Source organism: Leptonychotes weddellii, chromosome 11 (genome assembly GCF_054177405.1).
Source record: "Leptonychotes weddellii isolate Sample4059 chromosome 11, ASM5417740v2, whole genome shotgun sequence".
In the NCBI taxonomy this organism is placed as follows: Eukaryota; Metazoa; Chordata; class Mammalia; order Carnivora; family Phocidae; genus Leptonychotes; species Leptonychotes weddellii.
The window spans coordinates 7,627,994-7,655,509 of record NC_138379.1 but is presented as its reverse complement, the minus strand read 5'-3'; the positions used below and the strand labels follow the sequence as shown (position 1 = coordinate 7,655,509).

At 39.6% G+C, this 27,516-nt stretch overlaps 1 protein-coding gene across 1 annotated transcript; it reads right to left on the bottom strand.

Annotated features, from left to right (window-relative positions):
• Positions 1-567: 567 nt before the first annotated feature.
• On the bottom strand, positions 568-22,403 carry ATL3 (atlastin GTPase 3). The gene is made up of 8 exons (XM_081797937.1): positions 22,156-22,403; positions 20,654-20,746; positions 19,583-19,721; positions 9,005-9,132; positions 8,332-8,388; positions 6,507-6,578; positions 5,705-6,136; positions 568-4,951 (listed from the first exon to the last, which is right to left on the bottom strand). Exons 1-8 carry the CDS (start codon positions 22,183-22,185, stop codon positions 4,868-4,870), a joined length of 1,035 nt encoding a protein of 344 aa, XP_081654063.1. The 5' UTR covers positions 22,186-22,403; the 3' UTR covers positions 568-4,867.
• Between the last annotated feature and the right edge of the window lie 5,113 nt (positions 22,404-27,516).

Here is a 27,516-nt window from a genome sequence, read left to right as displayed (position 1 = left end):
CATATGATCACCCTCAGGGAGAGAGAGGGAAGACAGGGAGGAAGGGATGGATGGCAACTGACCACACCAAGTGTATGTTTCAAACTATAAACATACTAGAAATCTTACTGCAGGGCCAAATGGGCTACGTCTAGCAATTAGCCAGTATTTGGGAAGTTGAATGCAACCTCTCCACTGGCTCCAAGTTGAAAGGGAAAGTCACCAGTTGAAAGGGAAAGCTTTCGATAGAGCTTCACTCACTCCCAAAGAGGAACCATTTAACCAGATGGGGCAACCAAATGAAAGCGCTACAAGTTCAAGGGTCCTCACAAGTCCACGTTACTGTAAATAAAACTTGTGTTCGATTTTAAGTCCAAGTCCATGGCCTTCTCCAGCACTATGCTAGCAAGACTGTTCGGTATGGTTTTGCAGGACAGAGAAAGGTGATGCACCCGAACCGCATTACCATTACCTCCTTTGACATGGGGTTAATCCCTCCCCTTAGATATCCTATTCACTTTGCCAAGCCCAAATCTATTTCACAGACCTTCCCATATTAAAGAACGGAGAAAGAAACAAAACACTGACATGGTGCTATGATCTTTATTCAATTAAATGACCTTACAATTAAGAAACAGAAAACATGCTTTTAATAAACTAATAGCATAATCTCATCCCATTGCACTTTTTAAAAAGTATATTAAATTTTAAAGCCGTTCAAAGGCAAGGGTCTAGGAGAAAGTATTTTCAACAAATCATTTTTTAAAGAAAAGAAAAAGAAAACTTGTACATGCTCAGGATTAATACGAACCCCTTTAAGGTTTAAGTCCATGGTAGCATTTAGCCATCTAAATTAGAAAGCTTCAGCAATCAAATGTAATCTTTCCTTGGTCAGAAGAGCACTACATTTAAATTTTAGTTCTGGCGCATGAAAACTCCTTCCAAGGAAGAACATTTTCTTTTGAAATCTTTCTGCTCCTAGATCTGTTTTGAAAAGTTCCTGTTATAGGGGTACTTCTGTAACTAATTTTCAAAATTATCTTCTCCTTCCTTTTTATTATTTTTATTTATGGCTTAAGGTTTTCTGTGCACGAAAGATGAGGGGTTCAAGTCACAGTGCTGAATTTTGCTTTTTTTTTTTAAAGAAAAACTACTTTCAAAAAGTGTTTTTTTTTTTTTTAATCCTAATTACACCTGTTAGTAAACAGGACACTTGTACATTCACTTTTCAGAGAAGGCACTATGATACCTTAATTTAGAAAAACAGCTTTAACTAGCTTAGCTAATCCTCTAGATGAAAGACATCGCCCTTATTACTCGGAACACGGTGAACCCTCAGTCATAGTCCTGGAAGCAGAGCACCTATTCTGAGCACAGGTAGAAGCTGTCTGTCCCCTCGGCTCCAAACAATACTGATTGCACCTTCCCAACCCACGGAGCATCTCTCTCACTGGTCTCTGAGCCACCTGCAATACTATCGAAGGGGTGATTCCAGGGCCACAACCCAGACCCACTGAGGCAATCCCTAACATAAAGCTAGGAATCAGAATGGTTTTAAACAAGCCTCCCAAGTACGTCTTGGGCACTCTAACATAGATGACAGCGACTACCCAAAACATAACTACAACAGGACATAAGGAAAACTATCCTATCGCAGCAAATGGTCATTGTCATTTTAAAAAATCACTTACACAAATAGTTTGTACTTTCATGACTGAAGCTTGTCTTCATTATGCCCTATTCCTTGACTAAAATTTTGTCAGGTATAAATGTAAGCCAGAAAGATGTAGCCCACACTGGCTACCTTGGATGGTAGCCATCCTAAAATCATCCTAAATTACATTTCAATAGTTCTATGAGGGGGAAAAAAGGCCTATGAAGACTTCCCATATAAATTATTTTTAAAAAGAAAAAAAACTCTAGGGAAAAATAAAACTATTTAGTTTTGTTTTTTTATCACTTTTGCCTGGGCTTAGGTCAACCTACTTATCTGTAACTCATCCATAATACATAAATACCCATCCAAACTCACCCTACCCAAGACACTACTTTTATAAGGTAGGTAAAACACTGGCTATGACCTGCTAAGGGAACACCCTGCCAGTAACAAGGCAGTTTGTTTGTTTATGTGCCTAAAGCCTTTCACTTCATGTTGAGAAAAAAGAAAGAGCAGATAAAGCAAAACAATATTCATAGGCAATTCTACCAAGTACAAAGAAGGTGTTAACACATAAACCTCCACGGAACAGACTTCTTGGTATATTGCTAAAATAGGGCATGGCTCTGAAGATGTTGATCATCATACATGATCATTCACCCCCATTGTATCTACAAACCAATCTAGAAAGAATTGAAATTTTGATTCTATTATTTTTACTATAAAAAGCTAATTGGATTTTTAAAAATTTTTTTTTCTGAAATGAATACTTTTCATAGAAATTCTGAAAACCTCCTTTTCCACGTTAATAGGACTATGCCCCATATAACCGTTAGAAATGTGCAAACCATAAATGTTTGTGTGAAAAGGCTGGTCAGGAGTTGCGGAGCTACATACACCACACAAACACTTGCAGTGTGAACACCTAAGCAATGTCTCTGACCCACAAACTAAAGGCTGAGGGAAGTTAAGACGTACAAGACATTCTTTTCAACCTGGTTATAAATCTCCCCGGATTATTTAAAGCCAGCAATGAGGATGCACCTTTTATTGAAAAAGGTGATATAAAACCACCAATTTACTGTAAAAATAGAGAAAAGAAACCAAAGAAAACTCATTAAGGATCTTCACTGAGAAAACTTTATCAATACTTCCCAGAGCCAGAATAAATTAACTAATAAAGACAAAAATAATAAGGCTTCCCCAGGGAATTAAACCAAATTATTTTAAGATCAAAACAGAAATGGTGAATCTGAACTAAATCTTAAGATTTCACTTCGTCATACATTATCACATATTGTTTTACTTTAAAAATTCTAATACTTCAGTATTAAAATAAGTTTTAGACACATCATCCTTTTCTCACCATTAAAAGCATCACTCTAGACAATTATTCTGAAATCTATAAATGTGCCTCTACAATGCATTAAAAGCCAAGTATCTCAACACCTGCAAGGCCTTTAGCGAATAAGTATGAACCTTCAGGAAGATGAGAGGCTACCTGAAAATGCACCAAAATTTCAAAGAGAAGCCTTCAATTTAACAGTCAACACTAAGCAGCACTGATAGGCAAATAAACAGTTTTTAGAACAAGCTGGAATTTTCCTAAAATTTAATGGCAATTGAATAAACTAGCAAGAACTTAGGGGCAAGATGGTATGTAGACAGGAAAAAAATATAAAATGCTTGGAATTAATTCAGACTCATAAAAATACTTCAGTGGTGAAGTGTTAATGTAGTAAAAAGAAAATTCTTTAATAAAGAGATTACATGCTTCTTTCTTCTGCCTTCCGTTCAGACTTCTTCACGTATATAGAATCTACACTTGGGTTTCGCCTAAGCCTTCCTATCTCCCTCCCACAACAAAAACTATCTTAATTAAGCCTCTCATACCTGAATGTTTTTATAAATACTTAAAGGCAAGTTTTATGAAGTTTAAAAATCCACAATAATTCACCATTATATTATAAATCAAAGGAAAAGGCAACTCATAGAGAAATTTTTACCACCCAATCAAGGTAAATAAAAAAGATTTCTTAGATACTTCTAGATACTGTCCATATTTGGGTGGGACTCTGGTCCTCACTAAGCCAAAGCTATTTTAAAGCTACCAGACTAGTCAAGTGAGGTTAAAGAAAGGAAGATTCGCTAAACAAAACTGACAATTTTAGCTTTATTATTAAAAATACTAGACAGTGCCTAGGAAAACGCAAGTAAGTGTTTTGGATAAAGACCTGATTTACTGCTAGGCCACATGAAACAGGACAACTAAAGGCAGTAGTGTTTGGTAATGTCTTTCCTCTAATCCTTAATAAAGTTCTGTTCTTCAGTAGAACTCTTGAAAACAAGACCTCTAAATGACAACCGTGAGTTATATATAATACAGATGTGTATATAAACCTGCGAACAGTGAATCTGAGCAAGGCACAAGTTCAAGTGACTTATCAGAGGTCACATGGTTCATTTAAACTCAAGCTTTTTTGTTTAAAATATCAAGCTCACTCCTTTCATTATGAGCCGCTCTGGCTCTTCAAGGCATGTTTGCCTCTTTTCTAAAAAGAAGCTAGAGGAATGAAGGCAAAAATAAGAGTATGCTCCAACAAAACTGTCAGCCTGTCAGTAAAAGACCATAAATTTCAGTGTATGGTGGATTTAAACAGGATATGGATTTTCCACACTATGTGGCAAGCAGGATTCTTTAACATTATAAGATTTTAAAAGTGTAATGGCATCCTTTTCAGTCTTTTGTTCTGAAGCTTTTGCAAGTTTTGTAAACATTTTAAAATAGTAAGGTATAGAAGAACAGATAGGTTTCACCAAAAAACAGCATCTTTCATGAGGTTATTCTTGATTCCCTCCCTATCATGTCCTCAAAAGCCTGGATTCAATCTTAAAAGGCACTAAGTGGCACATACAGGATTTAAAACCACATATGCAGTTTTTCCTTTAGCTTTCTCCCCCATAAAGTGCACAAAGCAGAGAGTAATAAGAAAATAGACGCAGGCGTGATCTATATCAGCAAGGAAAAAATGCTTCCAACAGAAATGGAAGTATGTTTAAGAATTTGAAGCCACGGGAAAGGTCTGTCTATGAATTTATTATTGCTGAGTTTCAGCTCTTCCCCGGTGATCCCAAATCTGCGTTCCTCTGGACCTGGACCTGTGGCCGTGGCAGAAACCCAGAAATCAGGAGGGGCTGGTCGCGTTCTTGTTGGCTCCTCTCGTCAAGATGCTATTGAGCTTTTTTATCCACAACTGGCCTCCCAACTGCATCCCTCACAGCGGACTGAGTGGAATTACCCATATGAGAAGTAGCCTGCAAGAGTCCATTTATTCAACACGTAAGTTAATAAAATACAACACAGCATCGAGAGAGACTTCAGAGATAAACTTTCAGAAATCTGTCTACATCACGGGTAGGTTACCAGAAAATCGGGAAATGAAAATGCAGGTGTCGGGGGAACCTGTAGCGGCAGCTGGCTCCCCAGAGTCAGCGAAGCCTCTGCTCCGTTATCGTGGTGGGCTGGGAAGCCACCGTGGCTCCTCACAAGCTTCTGACTCAACCGATCTGCTCCTGGTACTCGGAAAAAGAAATCCGAGTCTCAAGGATCTGTACACCTGGAGATCACGTCAATGTCAAAAGCCACTGGCTTTTTTAAAGATTTTAAGCGAAAGAGATGCCATCCATTAGAACTCAAAATAGAAAAATTTCAAAGCTGCTGATTTTCAGTGAAGCATATTAACCTTGGATGGGGGAGAATCACACAGGAATTGCGTCTAAAGAGCATGTGGTTAGAAGCTCCCCATGAGTAACACAGTATGTCTAAGTTAGCATTTTCTCGCATTAGAGGGCAGTTTTTAGGCATGGAAACAAAATATTAGGAATAAATATTAACATCCTAAAGAAGGATGATACAACGTAATGCCTATCAAAAAACAAAAAATGGTCAGGGGAAGTTTCTCATGCCTTCTTTCACTGTGAAACTCTTCCAAATGGAAATACTTTACAATAAAAGCACAAACATCTGTCCGTTATCAACCCGTAGCCTCGTCAGCTGGCACCACTCACCTGCTCTAGTACATATGCTGCACCAGAATCAATTGCTCCGCCCAGCTCACGGTATTGACCAGAATACCTGATGTATCCCCAAGTAAGAAGTGCTATTAACAGCAGTCCAACCATACAGTTGAACAGCTGGGCCACAATCTCAAGACCAACAAAGCCAGTGAGGCCTGAGGCTATGTACAAAATCACGATGCCCGTGAAAAGCACCGCAGGGGTTCGGAAGGTGCTAAAGACATTCTTGCTGCCGTTGTGTTTGCAGAAGTTCTCATAGAGCAACCTGATCTCCTCCTCCAGCTCCTGCTGGTAACGAAGGCTAAAATCCTTCCCACCCATCTTCTTGGTCTTCCTAAAATGGTCCAGAGCAAGCTGCTTGAATTCACAGTGCTTCTCCTCCAGAATGTCTGGAGACAAATAAGGTTTCTCTCCCCCACAAACCTAAAAAGAATAAAGACATAACGTGTTGAAGATCGCTTTGAAAACAAGTGCCCAATAAAACAAGTGAAAACACTGAAAAAGTCAGAACATTTTAAGATATTAGAAATTAACTTGACCAAGACCAGTAAAAGTCTGGGTTCACTTCCTCTGAAAAGCACACTGAAATAAGCAAGGTGACATTAACTGCACCAAAAGAAAGTCTTGCTTAGCAATGGAAAGAACTAGAAGACCCCAATTACCAGGGGGACCTGAACACAGCTTTGTTGTCTCATCATCTTCAGATACATTAAACAGGATCAGTTTGGGCTTCTGAAGTCAGCAACAGGGCCAGGTGATAGATACATCAGAATAAGACACGTGCCCAACATACCTCTTCCATGTTATTGTAATAAATGTCTTTGGCGGAGGCTGCAGCTGCTAAATTGTTGGCTTCAGCGGTGGCCTTTTAAGAAAGGAAAGCATGAGCTCTGAATCCCCTCTTTTAACATTCTTCCACAAATAACCAAGTGCCAACGTCCTCTCACCCTGTCCCCATTCTTCCTTTTTTAGGATCCTTCTGCCATTTTTTGTTTCCATACAGCCCAATTTATAAAATAAAATACTACTTTTCTACCAAATTTTCTGCCAAAAAACATTCTTAGACATAAGGAGTCTTTATCATCAATTAAACCTCTGGAAATATCACTCCCTTTGCTTCCATTTTAAGTGTTAAGAAATAGGGGCGCCTGGGTGGCTCAGATGGTTAAATGTCTGCCTTCGGCTCAGGTCATGATCCCAGGGTCCTGGGATCAAGCCCCATATCGGGCTCCTGACTCAGCAGGGAGCCTGCCTGCCTCTCCCTCTTGCTCTGTGTCTCCTGCAGCTCATGCTCTCTCTCTCTCTGTATCTCTGTGTCTCAAATGAATAAATAAAATCTTTGGGGCACCTGTGTGGCTCAGTTGTTAAAGCATCTGCCTTCGGCTCAGTCATGATCCCAGGGTCCTGGGATCGAGTCCCGCATCCGGGCTCCCTGCTCAGCGGGAGGCCTGCTTCTCCCTCTCCCACTCCCCCTGCTTCTGTTCCCTCTCTCACTGTCTCTCTCTCTGTCAAATAAATACATAAAATCTTAAAAAATAAATAAATAGATAAAATAAATAAAATCTTAAAAAAATAAGTGTCAAGAAATAGACGTGGGTCAAAAAAGGGAAAAAATTTATCTTTACATGAATTCCAAATTCTAGCTTCCTTTGTAAAAATGTTTTGCTACTAAAGAAGTAAACATCTGGCAGTAAACGGCTTTATGTTCTGCCCATGAAAGTCAGAAATTATGTGTTAACAAAATGACATCTTGAAAATAGCAAGATGTTGAAAATAAAAGTCCCCCAAAATAAAAAACCTGACCAGTAAGTAGTAAATAGGTATGTCGGGACGTGTTCTACTAAAGTAGACAACAGAAAACAGGACAATAATTTGTCTAAGATAACTGCGCTTTTTCTACCTGGGTGTAATAAAACAGTGCTCTCCACAGTGCATTTGGTGGGAAGACCAGGCCCAGTAAGGGGCCGTTCTGCTTTAACTGTACCCCCATGAATACGCACAAAAAAACCCTGGGCGCAGGGGTGCCTAGGTGGCTCAGTAAATTAAGCATCTGCCTTCAGCTCAGTCATGATCCCAAAGTCCTGGGATTGAGCCCATGTCAGGCTCTCTGCTCAGCGGGGAGCCTGCTTCTCCCTCTTCCTCTGCCCCTCCTCCTGCTTGTGCTCCCTCCCTCTCTCTCTCTGTCAAATAAATAAATAAAATCTTAAAAAAAAAAAAAAAACCCAACCCAGAGGGCAGTCACAATGCTGAAGAATGTGCTAAAAATTCACATACTTCAGCATAACAGGCAAGGAGAGCAAAAGCATTCTCTCCTTTTTTTTTTTTTTAAGTCTTATTTATTTTAGAGAGAGACAGCATGTGCACAAGTGGGGGAAGGGGCAAAGGGAGAGGGAGAGAGAGAGAATTTTCAAGCAGACTACCCCACTGAGCACAGAGCCCTACCTGGGGCTCCGTTCCAGGACCCTGAGATCATGACCTGAACTGAAATCAAGCGTCAGATGCCTAACCACCTGAGCCACCCAGGCGCCCCACATTCTCTTCTTAAAGGACGCTGCTTCTTGTGTACGAGTCAACAAGGAATCCAACAGTATCATTTCGGATGTCAAAGAACTGCTTACCTGAAGCATGGATTTGGGATGAGGCAGATCTTCTCCTTGGTAAATTTTAATATATGCCTTAGAATATAAACATAAAATCAATTGTGAAAAATGTGATTCTGTCACATTTAATACTTTAATTTTTAGAAAATGACCATACAACTGCATTTTCCTAAAGACCTAGATCAACACCCAGGAATTAGCAAAAACACAACACACCTTTGAGTGAATGTTAGCATTTTTAGTTAACTAAAACTGTTCTCAAGCAGCACGAGCCTAGCAAGGCTAGGAGTCCCACCAGATTCCCCATGCACACTGGCCTCACCACTACCTGTGGGCACAGTGACCGTCCGCCTTGAAGTAGCCATGTCACATCTAGATGCCGTCTCCTCCTACTCACGGCAACTTCCTAACCACCTCCTGTCCACACCATCTTCCTTGAGGAACAATCTTCCTTTAGCCACAGTAATTACTCCTCTAAGAAAGTGCAAAGAACATCCATTTGGTTCTTAGACCGATACTGCCACCCAGTGGCCCACTCCTGGAAGGACACTGGAGGCTCTGAAAATGCCTCTCACCATCTCCCCCATGAAACTTGCCCCTAAGCTTTAAAATAATAAAATTCAAGTTAGTTTACAACCTAGATCAGTTTTACCAAAAGTCAAATATTTTGATAATTAAAACGCATATTTACCTTAAAATACTCCAGTAGCCCCCGACAGGTGACTTTTGAGCCATTGATCTCCTTTTCCATTAAATTAGCTGGGTTTAACACAAATGGAATCAGGGTCTGTAACTGCTCTTTGAATTCACCGGCAATATCTGTTCACAAGACCATGAAGAAAACAGTAAGCCAAACGGGTTTATTCAACCAAGCTGAGCATAAAATGCAATCTTCAGTCTATCCAACTGTTTTAACATGTGCTAGTTGAAAGTGAGGGGAAGGAGGGATGCCTGGGTGTTTCAGTCAGTTAAGTGTCTGCCTTCGGCTCAGGTCATGATCCCAGGGTCCTGGGATCGAGCCCCACATTGGGCTCCCTGCTCAACAGGGAGTCTGCTTCTCTCTCTGCCCTTCTCCCTGCTCATGCTCGATCTCTCTCTCTCATAAATAAATAAAATCTTAAAAAAAAGAAAAGTAAGGGGAGGGAGTCCCAACTGTGTCTGACACTTTCTGCCCATGACCAGGTTGCTGATGGACCTCTGTCTGCATGTACCTTTACTGTCTCCTTCCTTCCGGGGATTAAGGGCTGCCTAGTCTAGAACAGAATATGCAGAATATTCTTCCCCTGGTTTTCATTCTGGGGGATTTAGTCTACTCCCTAGCCTTTCAAGAAATCTCACTTCTTAAAGAATTTCAAAAAAATCAATTATCAACCCCTCTAGTCCTCTCTTCCTTACCATACCTTCACACTCCCCCTTGGATCCATTAGAAATCACTACTCATCATCCACTTGCTTTTCTGTTGTTCAATTTTTAATGTTAAAATAAGTAGAAGCACCTGTACCTCATGGTATTTTCTATTATCTCCTCAGGACCCTCTGGGCCATCCCAAAAGGAAAAGGCTACTATCTCAGGAAAGATGACAGCTTCTTCACAGCTTCTACAAAATTCCCATTGAGGGTGCAGGAGAGCCATTAATTAAGAGCTCTTTCCTCAAAGTGAGAACTAGCTGGTCCAACTCTGAAGACACAAGGGAATTAAAATACAAGGAATCTTCTGGGGTTCCCAACTAATTCACACATCAGCTGAAAAGAAAGTGGGTAGGAACCCACATCAAGGTAGGAACTCTTCAACACTCCATAACTCTAATGTATAAAACTGAGACATTCTGATTTCAAATTTTATTCATTCAACAGTTTTTGAGAACCCTTTTGTGGCAGACATTGTTGTAAGAGTTGGGAGCAGAGCCGCGAATAAAACAAAAGCAGCTTCTAAATTTTTCCAATTACAAATTAAGAATCTCTGTAGAAAAATCTTCGGGTTACTTTTATTTCCTTAGATTCTTTCCTTAGAATATATGGTCCTCTAAAAGCAATTACTAGATAATATAATGACAATGTACACACTCCTGGAAGACATTCAAAACGAATTAAAAAAAAATCCATAAAGCCAGATAATGATGATTAACATTTAAAGTATTCCCTTCCGGGGTGCCTGGGTGGCTCAGTCAGTTAAGCGTCTGCCTTCAGCTCAGGTCATGGTCCCAGGGTCCTGGGGTTGAGCCCCTCGTCGGGCTCCCTGCTCAGCGGGGAGTCTGCTACTACTCCCTCCCCCTCCACCTGCTGTTCTCCCCACTTGTGCTCACTCTCTCTGTCAAATGAATAAATTTTTAAAATCTTTAAAAAAAATAAAGTATTCCCTTCCTTTTCAAGGCTCCTATATATTGCTAAGTTGTTTTTGTGAAAGATTACCAATTTCTACCTCTCCCACCAATGTATAAGAAAGCTGTTTACAACTCTCAACACACTAGAGATTTTTTTTTAAGATTTTATTTTTAAGGGATGCCTGGGTGGCTCAGTCGGTTAAGCATCTGCCTTCAGCTCAGGTCATGATCCCAGAGTCCTGGGGTCAAGTCCCACATCGGGCTCCCTGCTCAGTGGGGAGTCTGCTTCTCCCTCTGCCTCTGCCTCTCTCTCTCATGAATAAATAAATAAAATCTTAAAAAAAAAAAGATTTTATTTTTAAGCAATCTCTACTTTGAGGCTCAAACTGAGCAGGGAGCCCGATGCGGAACTCGATCCCAGGACCCTGGGTCATGACCTGAGCCGAAGGCAGATGCTTAACCCACTGAGCCACCCAGGCACCCCAATGAAAAGCGTTTTTAAAAAATGTATGAGAAATTATAAATATTGGGAAGACAGAGTATTCAATAAATGATGTCAAAGTATTGGTATCTATAGAAAAATAGAAAATGGATCTCTACTTCATACATACATAAAAATTAATTCCCAGTGGATTAAACACAAATATGAAAGACAATACTTGAGAGAGAGAGAAAGAGAGCAAGGGAGAGTGTGTGCAGGTGTGTGTGTGGAGAAAGGAAAGGATTTTCTAAAACAAGACTTAAAAAAGCACTACATAAGATCAAAGGTGAATGAATTCAATCACATTTAAGCTAAGACACCATAAAAAAAGACAAGACAGAAGATGGGAGAAGATATCTGCAACATATAACAAACAAAGGTTCATATCTTAAAATACACATATAGGATCTATACATTGCAGAGAAAGACAAACCCAATCTAAAACTGAACAGGCGTGAATAGGAATTGCAGAGGAAAGGAAGCATGGATGTAAATAAATATATCAAAAGATATTCAATCCCATTAGTAACCAGAGAAATGCAATTTAAGGCCACAATGACATACTGTTTTTTATCACTAATTTGGTAAAAACTAGATGTCTGATAACTCTAAGCATTGCCTATGATATGGATCAACAGGAATTTCTATATACACTGATGAAGGGAGTATAATTTGGAACAACCACTTTGGAAAACAATCTGGCATTATCCAGTAAGGTAAAAATATACAAATTCTAATATCCAGGAATTCTGCTTTTAAAGCACATATCTTTGGGAGACTCCCATATATCCACATATACTAGAATGTCTGCAGCACTGTTCATAAGAGCAAGAAACTGGAAAAGCTCACATTTCCATCGAGAATAAACTGTGTTATATTCGCAGAAGGCACAATTATACTACAGTAAAAGTGAATGAACTAGGGGCGCCTGGGTAGCTCAAATGGTTGGGCATCTGCCTTCGGCTCGGGTCATGGGTCTCGGGGTCCTGGGATCGAGCCCCACATCCAGGCTCCTGGCTCAGTGGGGAGTCTGCTTCTCCCTCACCCTCTGCCTCTCCCTCTGTCTCTCTCTCTCTCAAATGAATAAATAAAATGTTTAAAAAAGTGAATGAACTAAACTACATGCAGTAACACAGATAATCTCAGAAATAAAACACTCAGGGCACCTGGCTAGTTTAGTCAGTTGAATGTCCGACTTGATTTTGGCTCAGGTCACAATCTCAGGATTATGGAATCCAGCCCCATGTCAGCTCCGCACAAAGCACAGAGTCTGCTTGAGATTCTCTTTCTCCCTCTCCCTCTGCCCCTCCCCTCACTTGCAGGCGCACTCTCGTGCACACTCTCTAAATAAAATCTTTAAAAAAAATTTTTTTTAAAGATTTTATTTATTTGAGGGCGCCTGGGTGGCTCAGTTGTTTAAGTGACTGCCTTCGGCTCAGGTCGTGATCCTGGAGTCCCAGGATCAAGCCCCACATTGGGCTCCCTGCTCAGCAGGGAGTCTGCTTCTCCCTCTGACTCTCCCCACTCTCATGCTCTCTCCCTATCATTCTCTCTCTCTCAATAAATTAAAAAAAAAATCTTAAAAAAAAGAAAGATTTTATTTATTTGAGAAAGCGTGAGAGAGAGAGAAAGCATGAGCGGAGGGAAGGGCAGAGGGACAGGGAGAAGCAGACTCCCCACTGAGCAGGAAGCCCGATGTGGGACTCAATGCCAGCATCCTGGGATCATGACCTGAGCCGAAGGACCTGAGCCACCCAGGTGCCCCTAAAATTTTTTAATTAAAAAAAATAAATAAATAAAACACTCAATGAAAATACAAGTTGGCCACATACTATTTTTTGTAAGTTCAAAATTAAACTTAGCAACAGACTAAGTGATTCAAACACAAGTAATGATTTTTTTAAAAATTCAAGGGTGAAATAAGCAAAATTTAGAATAGCGGTTATTTCTGTGGGGAGGCAGGGAGACGGGATAGGAAAGAAGCACACAGGTATAGAAAATAGTACTGGTAATGTTCTAGACGACAGAGTAGCAAACTACAGCCCTTGGCCCAAATATGGCCTGCTAACTGTAACTGTCAGTAAAGTTTTGTTGAAACACAATCATGTCTTCATTTATGCATTGTCTATGGCTGCTTTCTTGTTACAACAGCAACGATGAGTAATTGTATGGCCCCCAAAACTTAAAATATTTACTATCTGGTCCATTACAGAAAAAATTTGCCAATTCTGGTTCTAGATATTAAGTTGGGTAATAGGTTCATGATGTTCATTATATGAGGTTTTATATCTTACATATATAAGTTCTATGTATCCTTTTATATATGTAAAACTTTTGCATTCTTTTGTATACCTAATAGTACATTTTAAAATTTAATGGTAGCTCATTATTTTAATTTGCTTTCATTTCTGTTGTTGCTAGTTAGACCAAGCTTTCTCCCATACTGGTTCGTCAGCTGATTTCCTTTTCCCCTACCAGGGGCCTGTATCTTGGAATACAGTCATTCTTCACAAAGTAAACAAATATGCTATCCTCTATCCTTATGTATACTACAATCACTGAAATATTTTCTCCAGTTTGCCTTTTTTTTAATATGCATAAAATTATTAGGTATTCAAACCTATACCATTTTTCCTTGGCAATTTCTTTTATTCCTCCTAATTTTAAAAAGTCCTTCCCCAATTCCAGAGGTCGAATAAAATTAAATTTTCCGCATGCTTTAATTTTTATAATTTAACTCTGTAATCTACCTAGAAGTTATTTATGCCTCATAAATTAAAACCTACATAACATTTCTCTCTAAATAGTAACATGTACCTCTCATCTCTACCGATTCCCAACCCATCTTTTTTTTTTTTTTTAAAAGATTTTATTTATTTATTTGAAAGAGAGAGTGAGAGAGAGAAAGAGCACAAGAGGGGGGAGCGGGAGAGGGAGAAGCAGACTCCCTGCTGAGCAGGTAGCCCGATGCAGGACTCGATCCTGGGACTCCAGGATCATGACCTGAGCCGAAGGCCGTCGCTTAACCAACGGAGCCACCCAGGCACCCGATTCCCAACCCATCTTAAATAACTGATCAATTATAAGATCTCATGGCATCAAAAATTTTTTTTGGTTTTTTAATCTATCCCACCTAAATAAATGGGTACCAATCTCCCATCCAAATACTTTTAATTCTATAGTCTCCTCAGGATGGCGCCAAAGTATGGCCTTTACCAATTTTAAAAAGGGGTTAATCCCCATATTACACATTGATTAGTGGCTTAATATATGATAAAGGTGACATTTCAACCAGTGGGGGAAGTTGAACTATTCAATTAATACTTTTGGGAAAAAGGGCAGCCATTCAGAAAATAAGATGGATCTAAACTGGATCATAAATTATAATGTGAAAAATAAAACTACAAAATTTCAAGAAAAAAAGTGGGACAAATTCTTTATAACTTGGAGTGAAAAACGATAAAATAGTGTACATGCTATGTTATTCTGTGTATATTCATATTTGCTTGCACATACTAAAGAAACTCTGGAAGCCTAAAAAAGTGGAAGAGACTTTTCCCTGAATACTTTTTAATCCTTCTTGGGATTTTAAACATGTGAATGTATTACCTATTCCAAAAAAAAAAAAAAAAAACAACGCTTTTTTTATGGTTTCAACTTTTATCATACTAAAAGACTAAGAACTTCAAAAATATTTCACTCAAGAAACTAGCACAATATAGACACCAAAGATTGTTCCTATATTCGATTTTACCCAGATTTAACAGACCCTCAGCTAGTAATTCTTCTATAAAGGCTATACCAAAACACTAGTTTTAGACTCAGAACAGACAAGAACTATCTCCTGACAATCTCAAAATCTCATGGTGTCAAAGAAGATTGTGCCCTACAAACTCTTCCGTTTAATTTCTGGCTAAACAACTCAGGGGTTACTGCATTAGGTCTCTCTAGAAAATACGAAGATGACAGTTTTCTTTATGGTGATGGCAGAGTCATCTATGTCTGATGAAAGGGGTCTCAAAAGTGAGCTCATCGAGCTAAGAGGAAGCAGCAGCTGAGCAGCGATTACCAAAACTAAGATTGTGTTTGGCAAGTGTTCATCTCTGAATAAATGGTCATTCTTTAAAAAAAAAAAAAAAAAAATACAGCAAATAAAACCACTAAAATAATCCCTGAAGTATTTAGGAGAACATCTGCAGAAAATGTAACTCTTACTAAATTTAAATGTTCTACAGTAATTACATTAAGGTCCTTCTGTGTATTAGCCCTAACCACTCTCAAGCTACTGTTGTCTTTCCCGGGTTATATGGAATGGGGTTTGCAGGATCTCAACCAAGTCATCACACAAGTATATACTTGAGAAAAGACAACATGTAGGCATTTTCTTTAACTCTGAAAAATACATCAGTTCTATTTACAGGTCCCCCACAATAAAGTTTATGTGGTTCTCAATCAAGCACTTGCCAAGTACTCCAAGCCACCAACTATTTGCAATTTATCGTCCAATTTACACTTCACTCAAAACCCTTCAATATCCTATTAGAAAGTTGCCTAAAATTACAAAATATCCATCTGCAAAGCCCCTAAAAGTACATAAACCTTTGCAGAGCTAATAAGAATTCTTTATGAGCAATCCTCCTAATGACTATAGTTCCTGAAACAGACACACAAGGCAGATATAAATATATTTTTAAGGTAAAGCAAAAAAGAAAATTTTTATTTTTTAAATCTTTCCTTTTAAAAACATAATTATAAATATACATTTTTAAATAAATAGGATCATATAACATATGTTACTACACAACCTTTTTACATTTAATAATATGTCACAGACATCTATGTAAACACAGATAGATCCATCTATCTACCTTAACCTTTTAAAGGATTTGAAATAGGGGCACCTTTAAATGGGCGGCTCAATCAGTGAAGCATCTGACTCTTGATTTCGGCTCGGGTCATGAGATGGAGCCCTATGTCAGGCTCCGCACTAAGCGTGAAGCCTGCTTAAGATTCTCTCTCTCTCCCTCTGCCCTTCCTCTCTGCTCTCTTAAAAAAAAAAAAGACTTTAAATAAGTTTTAAAATAAACTTTTAAAAGTGCAAATGTACCATAATTTAACCAATTCCTCAAAAATACCCATTTAAGTTGTTTCTAATTATTCCCTATTATAATAATGCTATAGTAATACATATCCTTCTCCATATATTTTTATGTACTTATTTGGATAGTTCTTTAAAATACTTTCCTAAAAGTGAAATACTGGATCAAAGGATGTAAACATTTTAAATTTTGATACTGACCCATAAAGACTATGAATTTGTACCAATACATTTGCACTTTCTCAATTATTGTGATGCTACATTTTTTTTTTTTAAAGATTTTATTTATTTATTTGAGACAGAATGAGAGAGAGAGAGAGAGCACAGGGGGAGGGTCAGAGGGAGAAGCAGGCTCCCCGCCGAGCAGGGAGCGCGATGCGGGACTCGATCCAGGGACTCCAGGATCATGACCTGAGCCGAAGGCAGTCGCTTAACCAACTGAGCCACCCAGGCGCCCCTACATTTTTTTTTTTTTTTAAGATTTTATTTATTTATTTGACAGAGAGAGAGGGAGACACAGTGAGAGAGGGAACACAAGCAGGGGGAGTGGGAGAGGGAGAAGCAGGCTTCCCGCGGAGCAGGGAGCCCGATGTGGGGCTCGATCCCAGGACCCTGGGATCATGACCTGAGCCGAAGGCAGACGCTTAACGACTGAGCCACCCAGGCGCCCCTGCTACACGTATTTTCATGAGTATATACTCACCATTTGTACTTCTTCCTTTGGGACTTGCCTTTCCATGTAAGAGAGTTAAGATTTTAACCCCGTAAGTGTGTTTTTAAGTTCAATGATGGATGAGGGAAGCAAATAGTACATAATTATGATACTAACAGCTTATACAGAATTTGTTTCCTATTTTATAACTATAATAGGAAAATTAGCACAATGAATATTTAGTGAGAAGCTGTTCATAAGTGTTAAATACATAGAGGGTTGAACAGTATCCCCCCAAAGTGCATATCCTCCTGGAATCTCAGGACATTAAGTTACTTGGAAATTACAGATGTAACTAGTTGAGATCACACTGATCAGGGGGGAACCTAAATCCAAACAGCAGTGTGCTTATAAGAGAGAACACACAGAGACACAGAAAGAAGGCAGCCATGTGATGACAGAGACCAAAGTGACGCACGCAGCTCCAAGCCAAAGGACGCCAAGGCCCGCCAGCAAACCCTAGAAGCTAGGAGAGAAAGAGGGAGCAGATTCTCCCTCAGAGCCGCCAGAAGGAATCAATGTGGACACCATGACTACAGAATTCTGGTCTCCTGAACTGTTAGGCAGTAAATTTCTGCGGTCCTAAGCCTCCCAGTTTATGGTACTTTGTTACAGCAGTCCTAGGAAACAGATAGAATATGCACACCCAACAGTGATACAAAATTTCAAAAGTCGGGGTTAGAAAACCTTAAAAAGCTCTTCCTATTTCCTGGAATAACATAATAAAAGTGAATTTTAAAACAATGTTTTGAAACATTAAAATGCTTGAAAATACAACGGAATGCCTTTTTCTACGTTTATACCTGATAACCTGAGAACATGCTGAGGATCAAGTGCATGAGGAAGTCCCTGAACTCACCCCCTCCTCAGCAGTCTCATTTAGGAATGCCCTGGACACCTCCCCTCCCAGTGACGAACAAACCCAAGTTCAGGTTTGGTAAAGGTATGTCTAGTAAGAGTGTGAAAACCCTAAAGGAACACATCACCTACACACTCAACTTCCTCTATATACTCCACTCAGAAAAGTCACTTGCAACTGCTTTTGAAATAGAAGGTTCTAGCTCCAATGTTGCCTGAGCAGATTTCTCTCCAAAGCTAGACCCCAAACTTGGATTTCTGAATAGCCATCTAATAGGCTCTTGAAGTCTCCTGCTCAGGAAAGCTGCCAACCACATAAAAATATCACACAGTGACAAACAGAAGGTAAAGGTAAGAAGTCTCTCAAACTCGGTTTCTTCTGTATTATGAAGACCAGCTGGAATGTAAATCTTAAACTGAACAAGTACATTAACGTTCTTGGATTAAATAAGTCAAATAAATTGAAAATGATGAATTTTATGTTTATTACAGGCTATGAAAAACTCCCACTTCAAAAGGCAAGTTCTTCTGGAAACTAAACATTGTATACCCTCTAAATTATTTCCCCAAAATAACAGAAGAACTTCTGTTTTAGCCCAATATGACTTTGGGGCAAAAAGAATCTAGATGTAAATCTCTGCCCCCCCCCACCCCCCACTTACTAGCGGAATACTGTGAGCAAGTTCCTTAACTTTCCTAACTCAGTTTCTTCATCTGTGGGATAAAAGAGACAGTATCAGTTTATGGAAGCACTGGGAGCATGAAGTAGCAAAGTAAACTAGCAGTGTTGGTGCTATGGTCTGAATGTTTGTGTCCCTGCCAAATTTGTATGTGGAAATCCTAACCCCTACAGGTGATGGTATTAGGTGGGGCCTTTGAGGGGTGATTAGGTCATGAGGACAAAACCCCTGTGAATGGCACTAGGGTGCTTATAAAAGAGACCCCACAGAGCTTCCTAGCCCTTCCATGCATGAGGGTACAACCAGAAGGCTGAGAATAGGAAGACAGACATCACCTGACCATGCAGGCACCCTGACCTTGGACTTCCAGCCTCCAGAACCATGAGAAATAGATTTCTGTTGTTGATAAGTCACCCAGTGTATGGCATTTTGTTATAGCAACCCAAAGAGATGGGCAGTGGGAAATACAGCGGAGCCTGGAGAAATGGCAGCTATTTTTATTCCTACTTTACTGGGAACCTGAGAAGCTCAGATAAGTTTATAAACAAACATGCTAGTTTAACACATGTGTAAACTGAAGACTAGGCATTACATGACACAAGGTCTTAATGAATAAGGAACAAAAATAAGACAATGGAATCCAAGACTCCCGACTCGTAATTTCTCTAAGCTAACACCTAGTCAACACTTCCTGATACTCACACATGACCCAGCACCAGGCTCTGCGCTAATCACAAAGATGAAAACACACAGCCATGCCGTGCATCATGTTACCTTCCTTTGAGAATTTAATTGTACTTGGTAATTATCAGCTGACCAATGTTTAGTGTTCCTTTATTTAGCGCTTTTATCTCTTGTAAACCAGTAATTAAAACAGGCCTCTTAGAAAGATCATTGATGAATATGACCACCACCACTTCAGATGGAAAAATTAAGGTGAATTCTAATGGTCGCAGTAAGGCAGAAGCAAAAAAATGAAGTGGACTCTAAATACTATTCTTTCTAAGAGAACATGCTGTTCCTCTTCAGCATTCACTGGATCCATAATTTACATTTTCTGATCACTATTTAATTCCAAAGATCAAATCACCGGTCTAAAATAACATCATTTGTAACACACCTTTCAATTTCCCATCAAAGTCAGGGCTTGTGGCCACCTGGAGTCCTGGGTGTGGTAGGAGAAAACAGATGACGTTGGAAAAGCAAGAGTGAATGTGGTTTCGGACATTCTGAATTTCCTCGTGTTGATGTTCTTTTACCTGCCAGTGAAGACCAACAATTTACAAAAGACCATTTGTTTTTCTTCACTAGGAACCACTAGTATAGGACAAAGGAAAGATTTCCCAGCTCTGATGGATCATAGCAACCTACATTGTGTCCACTGAGAAAACTCAGTACCCTAGAAGCAAATAAATGCATACATTTGATTAACCATGGTTTGGTTCCCATAGCAACCAAAGAACAGGGACTAAAGTTTCTTAAAAAACAGTATTGCAGGGGCACCTGGGTGGCTCAGTAGTTAAGCATCTGCCTTCAGCTCAGGTCATGATCCCAGGGTCCTGGGATCGAGCCCCGCATCAAGCTCCCTGCTCAGCAGGAAGCCTGCTTCTCCCTCTCCCACTCCCCCTGCTTGTGCCCCTCTCTCGCTGTGTCTCTCTCTGCCAAACAAATAAATAAAATCTTTAAAAAAAAAAAAAGTATTGCACAATACTTCGGAAGAACAAGGGAAGGTTTGTGGACATGAAAGAGGATCTAACTAGTTATTAGTGATTGACAAAGGACTCCCGTATTTTAATTTTGGACAACAGGCTAAGCCTGTTTATATCCACCCCAAAACAAGAAAGAATTCTGAATAAGAACAACAGAACTAAAATTCTGAATACGACATTCTAAAGGCACATATAGAACCTGGTGCAAAATGTGAAATGGAAACCACGATCAAAGCTTGGGCCAGAGTCAGAAGTCCTTCAAAAGTCCTTCAAAGCCAGAGTCCTCTGCAATCCCTGTGCACTCGATACCCAGGCTCTTCACTCCTATGTGAATACCATCAGTGCACTAATATTCATAAGTATTTAACACACTTAGAAGAATTTTCCATAATCTGCTTTAAATACTATAGCTAAAGGCAAATGAGAAAGTTACCACTACTTTCCTTGTAGGTAATTCCTCAGAAGATTATATTTCTTCTTACCTGTAGACGCTTATCCAAAAAGGACATTCCTCCCTGTAGTCCATAGCTGTATTCATAAGGGAAACTCCAGTCTCGAACCAAAAACATCAGTGTCTATTTAGGAAAAGAAAAAACACATTATTAAGGTTGCAGAAATTCATTTTCAAAATAACAACTGAAATACTTCTTTGCATAGTGCCAACTTCTTCAAAGGGGGTAAGAAATTGTAAAGGATTTATTTCTTCTGTAAAGTTTTAGAAACCTTATAAACACTAGAAGGACATGTATTAAGTCAAATGTGAGGTGAATATATCCTATCGGCTATTTTTGTTCCCATGGGTTGGTAAGAGCAGAAGAAAGAGATTGAGGAGATGTTAAATTCAGGGCTCTGCTCTAAAGTCAAGCGCAAGGAATGTGGTAAAGGACAAGAAAACAACATGGTACCAGCTAATCATGAAATCAGATCTACTTTTAATGTTAGAAAGGAAAACTAAATTAAATAATAATACTTAAAACTCCTCTAATCTTACTGAGGTTACTATGCATTCTCATCCTTATGACACAACTGGCTAAAGCAGGGGCCAGAAAACTTTTTCATAAAGGACCTAAGAGTAAGTATCCTAGATGGTCATAACAAGAATGGAGCAGCTATGGAGGGTCCCTGGGTGGCTCAGTCTGTTAAGCATCTGCCTTTGGCTCAGGTCATGATCTCAGGGTCCTGGGATCGAACCCCGCATCTGGCTCCCTGCTCAGCAGGGTGTCCACTTCTCCCTCTGCCCCTGCTTGTGCACGTGCTCTCTCTCTCAAATAAATAAATAAAATCTTAAAAAAAAAAAAAAAAAGCAGCAGCTATGAACAAATGAGTATAGCTGTGTTCCAATAAAACTTTATCTGCAATTTAAATGTCAGTGTCGGGGCGCCTGGGTAGCTCAGTCACTAAGCATCTGCCTTCGGCTCAGGTCGTGATCCCAGGACCCTGGGATCGAGCCCCACATTGGGCTCCCTGCTCAGCAGGAAGCCTGCTTCTCCCTCTCCCATTCCCCCTGCTTGTGTTCCTTTTCTCACTGTGTCTCTGTCAAATAAATAAAATCTTTAAAAAAATTAAAAAATAAATAAATGTCCGGGTCCACAGCTAATTTACACATGTCATGAAATAGTATTGCTTTTTTGATTTCAACCATTCAAAAATATAAAAACCATTCCTAACTCACAGGTCATATAATATCAGGCAGCTAGCCTGATTTGGCCTGCGGGCTGCAGTTCGCTGATCTCTGAACTAAAACAAAGACATGAGGGGCACGTGGGTGGCTCAGTTGGTTAAGCATCCAACTCTTGGTTTTGGCTCAGGTCATGATCTCAGGGTCGTGAGATCAAGCCCCATGTGGGGCTCAGCACTCAGCAGGGAGTCTGAGATTCTCTCTCTCCCTCTGCCCTCCCCAACTCGAATGTGCTCCCTCTAAAATAAGTAAATCTTTAAAAAAACAATACAAAGACACGAATTACATTTATAGTTAGCATTCTACCTGAAAGGGTTTTTGGAAAATTTCATCCATTGCCAGACGACCATATTCTGTGAAGAGCTTTAAAAAAGAAGAGTTAATGGTTTGTTAGGCAAAATTATTTAAAGTATTTCTATAGCTATTATTTAAAAAAGAATTCATTTAACAGACTCAAGCTACTTATGAGACCCAAGTTCTACAGTTTCAAAAGCCTGGAGAGCCATGAACCTTAAAACAATCTGTTGTTCCTGTCTCACATCCATATGCCAAATCACTAGCAAACCCATAATCCAACCGCTCACAGCTTCCGTGTGGCTTGGAATATTACGACAGCTTCCTAAACTGGTCTCCCTACCTCGGCCCTTGCTCCGTCCCCAGACTATTCCCCGGACAGTAGCCACAATGGCTCTGTTATAAGATTACTTAGATCACATCATGCCTCTGCTTAAAACCCTCCAACCTCATAGCAGAAAAGCCAGCCCCTTCCAGTGAGATCTGGCCACCTTGGCCCTCCTCACTCTTCCTCAAACATGCTGTGCACACTGCTACCTTAGGGCCTTTGTTCTGACTCCTCCTTCTGCCTGTAAGGTTCTCCCCCCAAATAATGGCACAATCTGCTCCCTCACTTTTTGTGGTCTTCACTCAAATGGCTCCTTCTCAAAGAAGGCTTCCCAACCATCTGCCTCAAAAGATTACAAGTTTCCCCACAATTCTTCTTACCCCCACATCTCTTTTAAATATCTTTCCTTAACCCATCTCACTATCTAACATACTATACCTTTACTTATTTTGATCAGTGCCTGTCTTCACTACTAGAATTTACGCTCCAGGAGGGCAAGGATGTTTGTCTGTTCCCTCACTACTGTATCTCCGGCAGCAGGAGGAGCACTGGGCCAAGAGCGTGTACACCACGCAAATGACCAAATGACCACGTTCTCTAAGGTCAGGGTTTACACAGACATTCATCTCTATGTCCTCATGAAGCCTCTCACTAAAAATATAGCAAAATGAAGTTTAAAAGTTATAAACTCACAGGTCAAAGGGGATGAGAAATGATAGGGCAATAAAGAAGAGTTGTCAAAAACACTCTGGAAGGAAAACAGAGAAATGAAAACTATCTCAGGTTTTGGCTTTCTCTGCCTTATCTGTGACAGGCCAACAAAAACAAGCAGATTTTCTCAGCAGAATCCCTGAAAGGCTCAGAAATTAGAAGCACCCATCACCATGAAGGAGGGGATGAGGGAGCAGGGCTAACAACTAAAGAAACGATTGAAAGTCTCCGGAGAGAGCACCTACACTCCCAGATCCTGCTCCCTCCCTGTGCTCCAAATTCTCTTCCTGCCCCCACAGAAAACGGAAAGTGTACTGTCTGGAGATAAACCAGAAATAACTTACACTTTGATACCAAACTCAGCCGAGAGGAGTAAGGTAAGTCCCCTACTTTACTGGAAATGGGCACTTAAGTCAAGGTCTACATACTGAATAGTGAGACTCCTTGGCCTCCCATTCTGCTGGAGACACAGCAAGCTTCTACCCACCCAGGCAGGAGTTTAAAGAATTCTTCTCTGGGGAAAATGACAGCCCAAGAACAGGCTGCAAATACAGACATTCAGGGGTTGCAACAAAATACCCAAATATTCTTGCCCAGTCACCTCACTGTGATCCAAAGCAGTACACCAGGCCCACCCTCTTACCAAAGGTCCCATCAGATTTTTAACAGCTCCCTCTTAAATACACATGGCCAAGGACACCAGACCTTTGTGAGAAGCTACTAGCAGGAAAGAAAAAAACTTGTGGGGCGCCTGGGTGGTTCAGTTGGTTGAGCGACTGCCTTCGGCTCAGGTCATGATCCTGGAGTCCCTGGATCGAGTCCCGCATCGGGCTCCCTGCTCGGCGGGGAGCCTGCTTCTCCCTCTGACCCTCCCCCCTCTCATGTGCTCTCTCTCTCTCTCTCATTCTCTCTCTGTCTCAAATAAATAAATAAAATCTTTAAAAAAAAGAAAGAAAAAAACTTGTGTCCTTCAATTCTAGAACATCATCTTATATTATTCCTTATAATTTCTTTCCCTCCATTTTCTCTGTTTTACTAAAACACCTGTCGTTATTAACAGGTGCAACCTCTCCTAAACTGATGCTCAAATTTTCCTTGTTGGCTATGCCCTCCCATTCTCCCTCTCCTCCACCTCTCCCGCTCCTCTCTTCCCTTTTTCCCTCTTCTCTCCTCCCCCGCCCGGCTCTTCTGTCTCTGCTTCATTCCCTCCCTCTGGTGTGACTTCTGCTCTGTCCTCTCATTCAGCCCACCAGGGAGATTTTCTCCAATTTAGCTTCCACCTCCTTCTCTACTGAAGTTTCCAATTTTACTGACATAGTGTTCATTTCCAAGCTTTTGTTTGTTTTCTGAATGTTGCTTTTTAACAGCATCCTGTTTTTTCCTGGTTGCAACAGCTGCAACATTTTATCTTTCTGACCATATGCATTTACAAAGAATGAAGAAAAAGCCCACACTAAGGTACATTACCATGAAAATTCATGCCAAGAATAAGAAGATCTTATAAGCTTCAGAGAGAAAAAGGTCACATACAAAGGATCAGGAATCAGATGGTGTGGGACTTCAGCAGCAACACTGGAAGCTGGAAGGCAATGAAGCAATGCCCTCAATTCTAAAAGAAAATTATTCCTATCCTATAATTCTAAGATAAAATTAAAATATTCTCAGACTTACAAGAACTCAAAAAAGTTATCTACTATACATCCATTCTATCCTTTCTCAGAAAGCTAGTGTAGAATGTTTAGAATTAAGAAGAGAATAAACCAAAAAAAAACAGAGAGAGAATAAACAAAAGATTAAAAGGGCTCCAACTGCAAAAGGAACTGAAAAGAAATTCCCAGGCCCGGATTTCAAGCTATAGTAATCAAAACAGTATGATATTGGCACAAAAACAGACACACAGATCAATGGAATAGAATAGCTTTCTATTCTCCCAGAAATAAACCCCTGCATATATGATCGATTGACTTTAAGACAAAGAAACCAAGAATAGACAATGAGGAAAGGACAGTCTCGTCATTAAGTGGTGCTGGGAAAACTGGAAAGCTACATGCAAAAGAATGAAACTGGACCACTTTCTTACACCACACACAAAAATTAAATCAAAATGGATCAAAGACTTGAACATAAAACCTGAAACCCTAACACTCTTAGAAGAAAACATAGGTGGTAAGCTCCTTGATGTCAGTCTCAACGACTGGATTTGGAAACAAAAACAAAGGCAGCAAAAGCCACAACAAACAAGTAGAACAACATCAAACTAAAAAGCTTCACAGCAAAGAAAACCACTAACAAAATGAAAAAGCAACCTACCAAGTGAGAGAAAGTATTTGAAAATCATTTATCAGATAAGGTTAACAGCCACAGTATAAAAAGAATTCATACAACTCAACAGGGGAAAAAAAACCCACAATCCAATTAAAAAATGGGCAGAAGATCTAAATAGACATTTTGTAAGGAAGATATATCCATTTGGCATTTCATGGCCAATGAGTATATGAAAAGATGCTCACCATCAATAATATCAGGGAAATGAAAATAAAAACCATAATGAGATACCTCCTCACACCTATTAGAATGAATATTTATCAAAAAGAAAAGAAATATTAAGTGTTGGTGAGAATGTGGCAAAAAGGGAACCGTTGTCCACTGCTGGCAGAAATTTAACTGGTGCAACTATTATGAAAAACAATATGGAAGGTCCTCAAAAAATTAAAAATGAAACCACCATATGATCCAGCAATTCCACTTCCAAGTAATTACTTGAAGAAAACGAAAACAGCAACTCAAAAAGACATATGCACCCCCATAGTCAATGCAGCTTTATTCACAAATGCCAAGATATGGAAGCAACCTCAGTGTCCATCGGTGGATGGATACAAAAAACATGGTGCATATATTCAGTGGAATATTATGTGCCATAAAAAAGGCGGCCATCTGGCCATCTCCAACAATATGGATGGACCTTGAGGGCATCATACTAAGTTTTACTAAGTCAGAGGCAGAAAGGCAAACACCGTATGATCTCAATTATATGTAGAATCTGGAAAAAAAAAAAAAACTTAAACACTTAAAAAACAAACAAGCATATGGATACAGAGGTGGAGTGGGAGTAGGGGAAAAAAAGTGAAGGGGGTTAAAAAGTACAAACTTCCAGGGGTGTCTGGCTGGCTCAGTCAGAAGAGCATAGGACTCTTGATCTCAGGGTTGTGAGTCCAAGCCCACACTGGATGTAGAGATTACTTAAAAATAAAATCTTAAAAAAAAAAAAAGTACAAACTTCCAGCTATAAAATACATAAATCGTGGGGATACAACATGGTGATTATAGTTAATAATACTTAAAAGTTGCAAAGTGAGTAGATCTTTAAATGTTTTCATCACAAGGGAAAAAATAATAATTTTTTTTAAAAAGAAAGAAATTGCCAGTGGGATAGCTGTGTATCAGGACTAAAGGAAGCAGTGCAGGGTAGAGGAGAACACAATGCCAAGGAGTGATGCTCCCAAGGAAAAAAAAAAAACAACCTGAAGTATGAAGACCATACTGAGAGGTTTTAGGAGTCTATCCCTTGAGATACATTAGTGATAAGCACACAACACTAAAACTAGCAAAAAACATGATACAGGTAATTCATTACAAGAAATGCAATCATAATTCACAAGAAACCTCAGTTAAGGAAGAACATATAAATATACCCATATAATAAGGCAACTACGAATACTTTTTTAGTCAAAAACTGTGATCTAACTGTTGGAAGGATGAGGGAAAGGAAGATGTGGGAGAGTGGTAAAGATGCTAAACCCTAACTTTATAGAAGAAATTATTACTATTTCAATTATAAAAATCCAGAAGAAACAGCATAACCATCTCTTTGAAAAATTTTGAAGCAAATAGCAAAAGACACAGCCCAAAGGACAAGTGATTGCCTCTGGAGAAAGGAGTAGGAGGTCGAAAGGATGTTCTTTTTTATTATGAACATTGCAATACTACCGACTTTTATACTGTGTGTGTGTGTGTGTGTGTACGTGTATGTCACTTTGTTAAAATAAAATGATGCTTTAGAAAAAGAAATACATACAAAATACTGTATATAAACAAAACACACGTACAAAACTGTACAAAACCCATGATCTCTCTCTCTGTAATTCTGAAATCCAAAAAGCTCTAAAAACCCAAGTTAGGTGGCAAACTCCTTTGAAGGAAAACCTGCCTTGAACGGATGTGAGGCTTTTTATAAGCTTTATTTATCCCATTTCATGAATCAGTCATGCCTTTACCTGCAGAAACAGTAGCATGTTTCATCAGGAGGTGTTACCTGAACGCCCATTCCTGTCCTC

Coding starts and splice junctions, on each gene's coding strand:
- ATL3 (XM_081797937.1), bottom strand. CDS start 22,185: ATGGATGAAATTTTCCAAAAACCCTTTCAG. Junction 9,133..19,582: donor CTTTGATGGGAAATTGAAAG/GTGTGTTACAAA, acceptor TCTTGTGAACAG/ATATTGCCGGTGAATTCAAA. Junction 4,952..5,704: donor CAGCATATGTACTAGAGCAG/GTGAGTGGTGCC, acceptor GGACTCTTGCAG/GCTACTTCTCATATGGGTAA.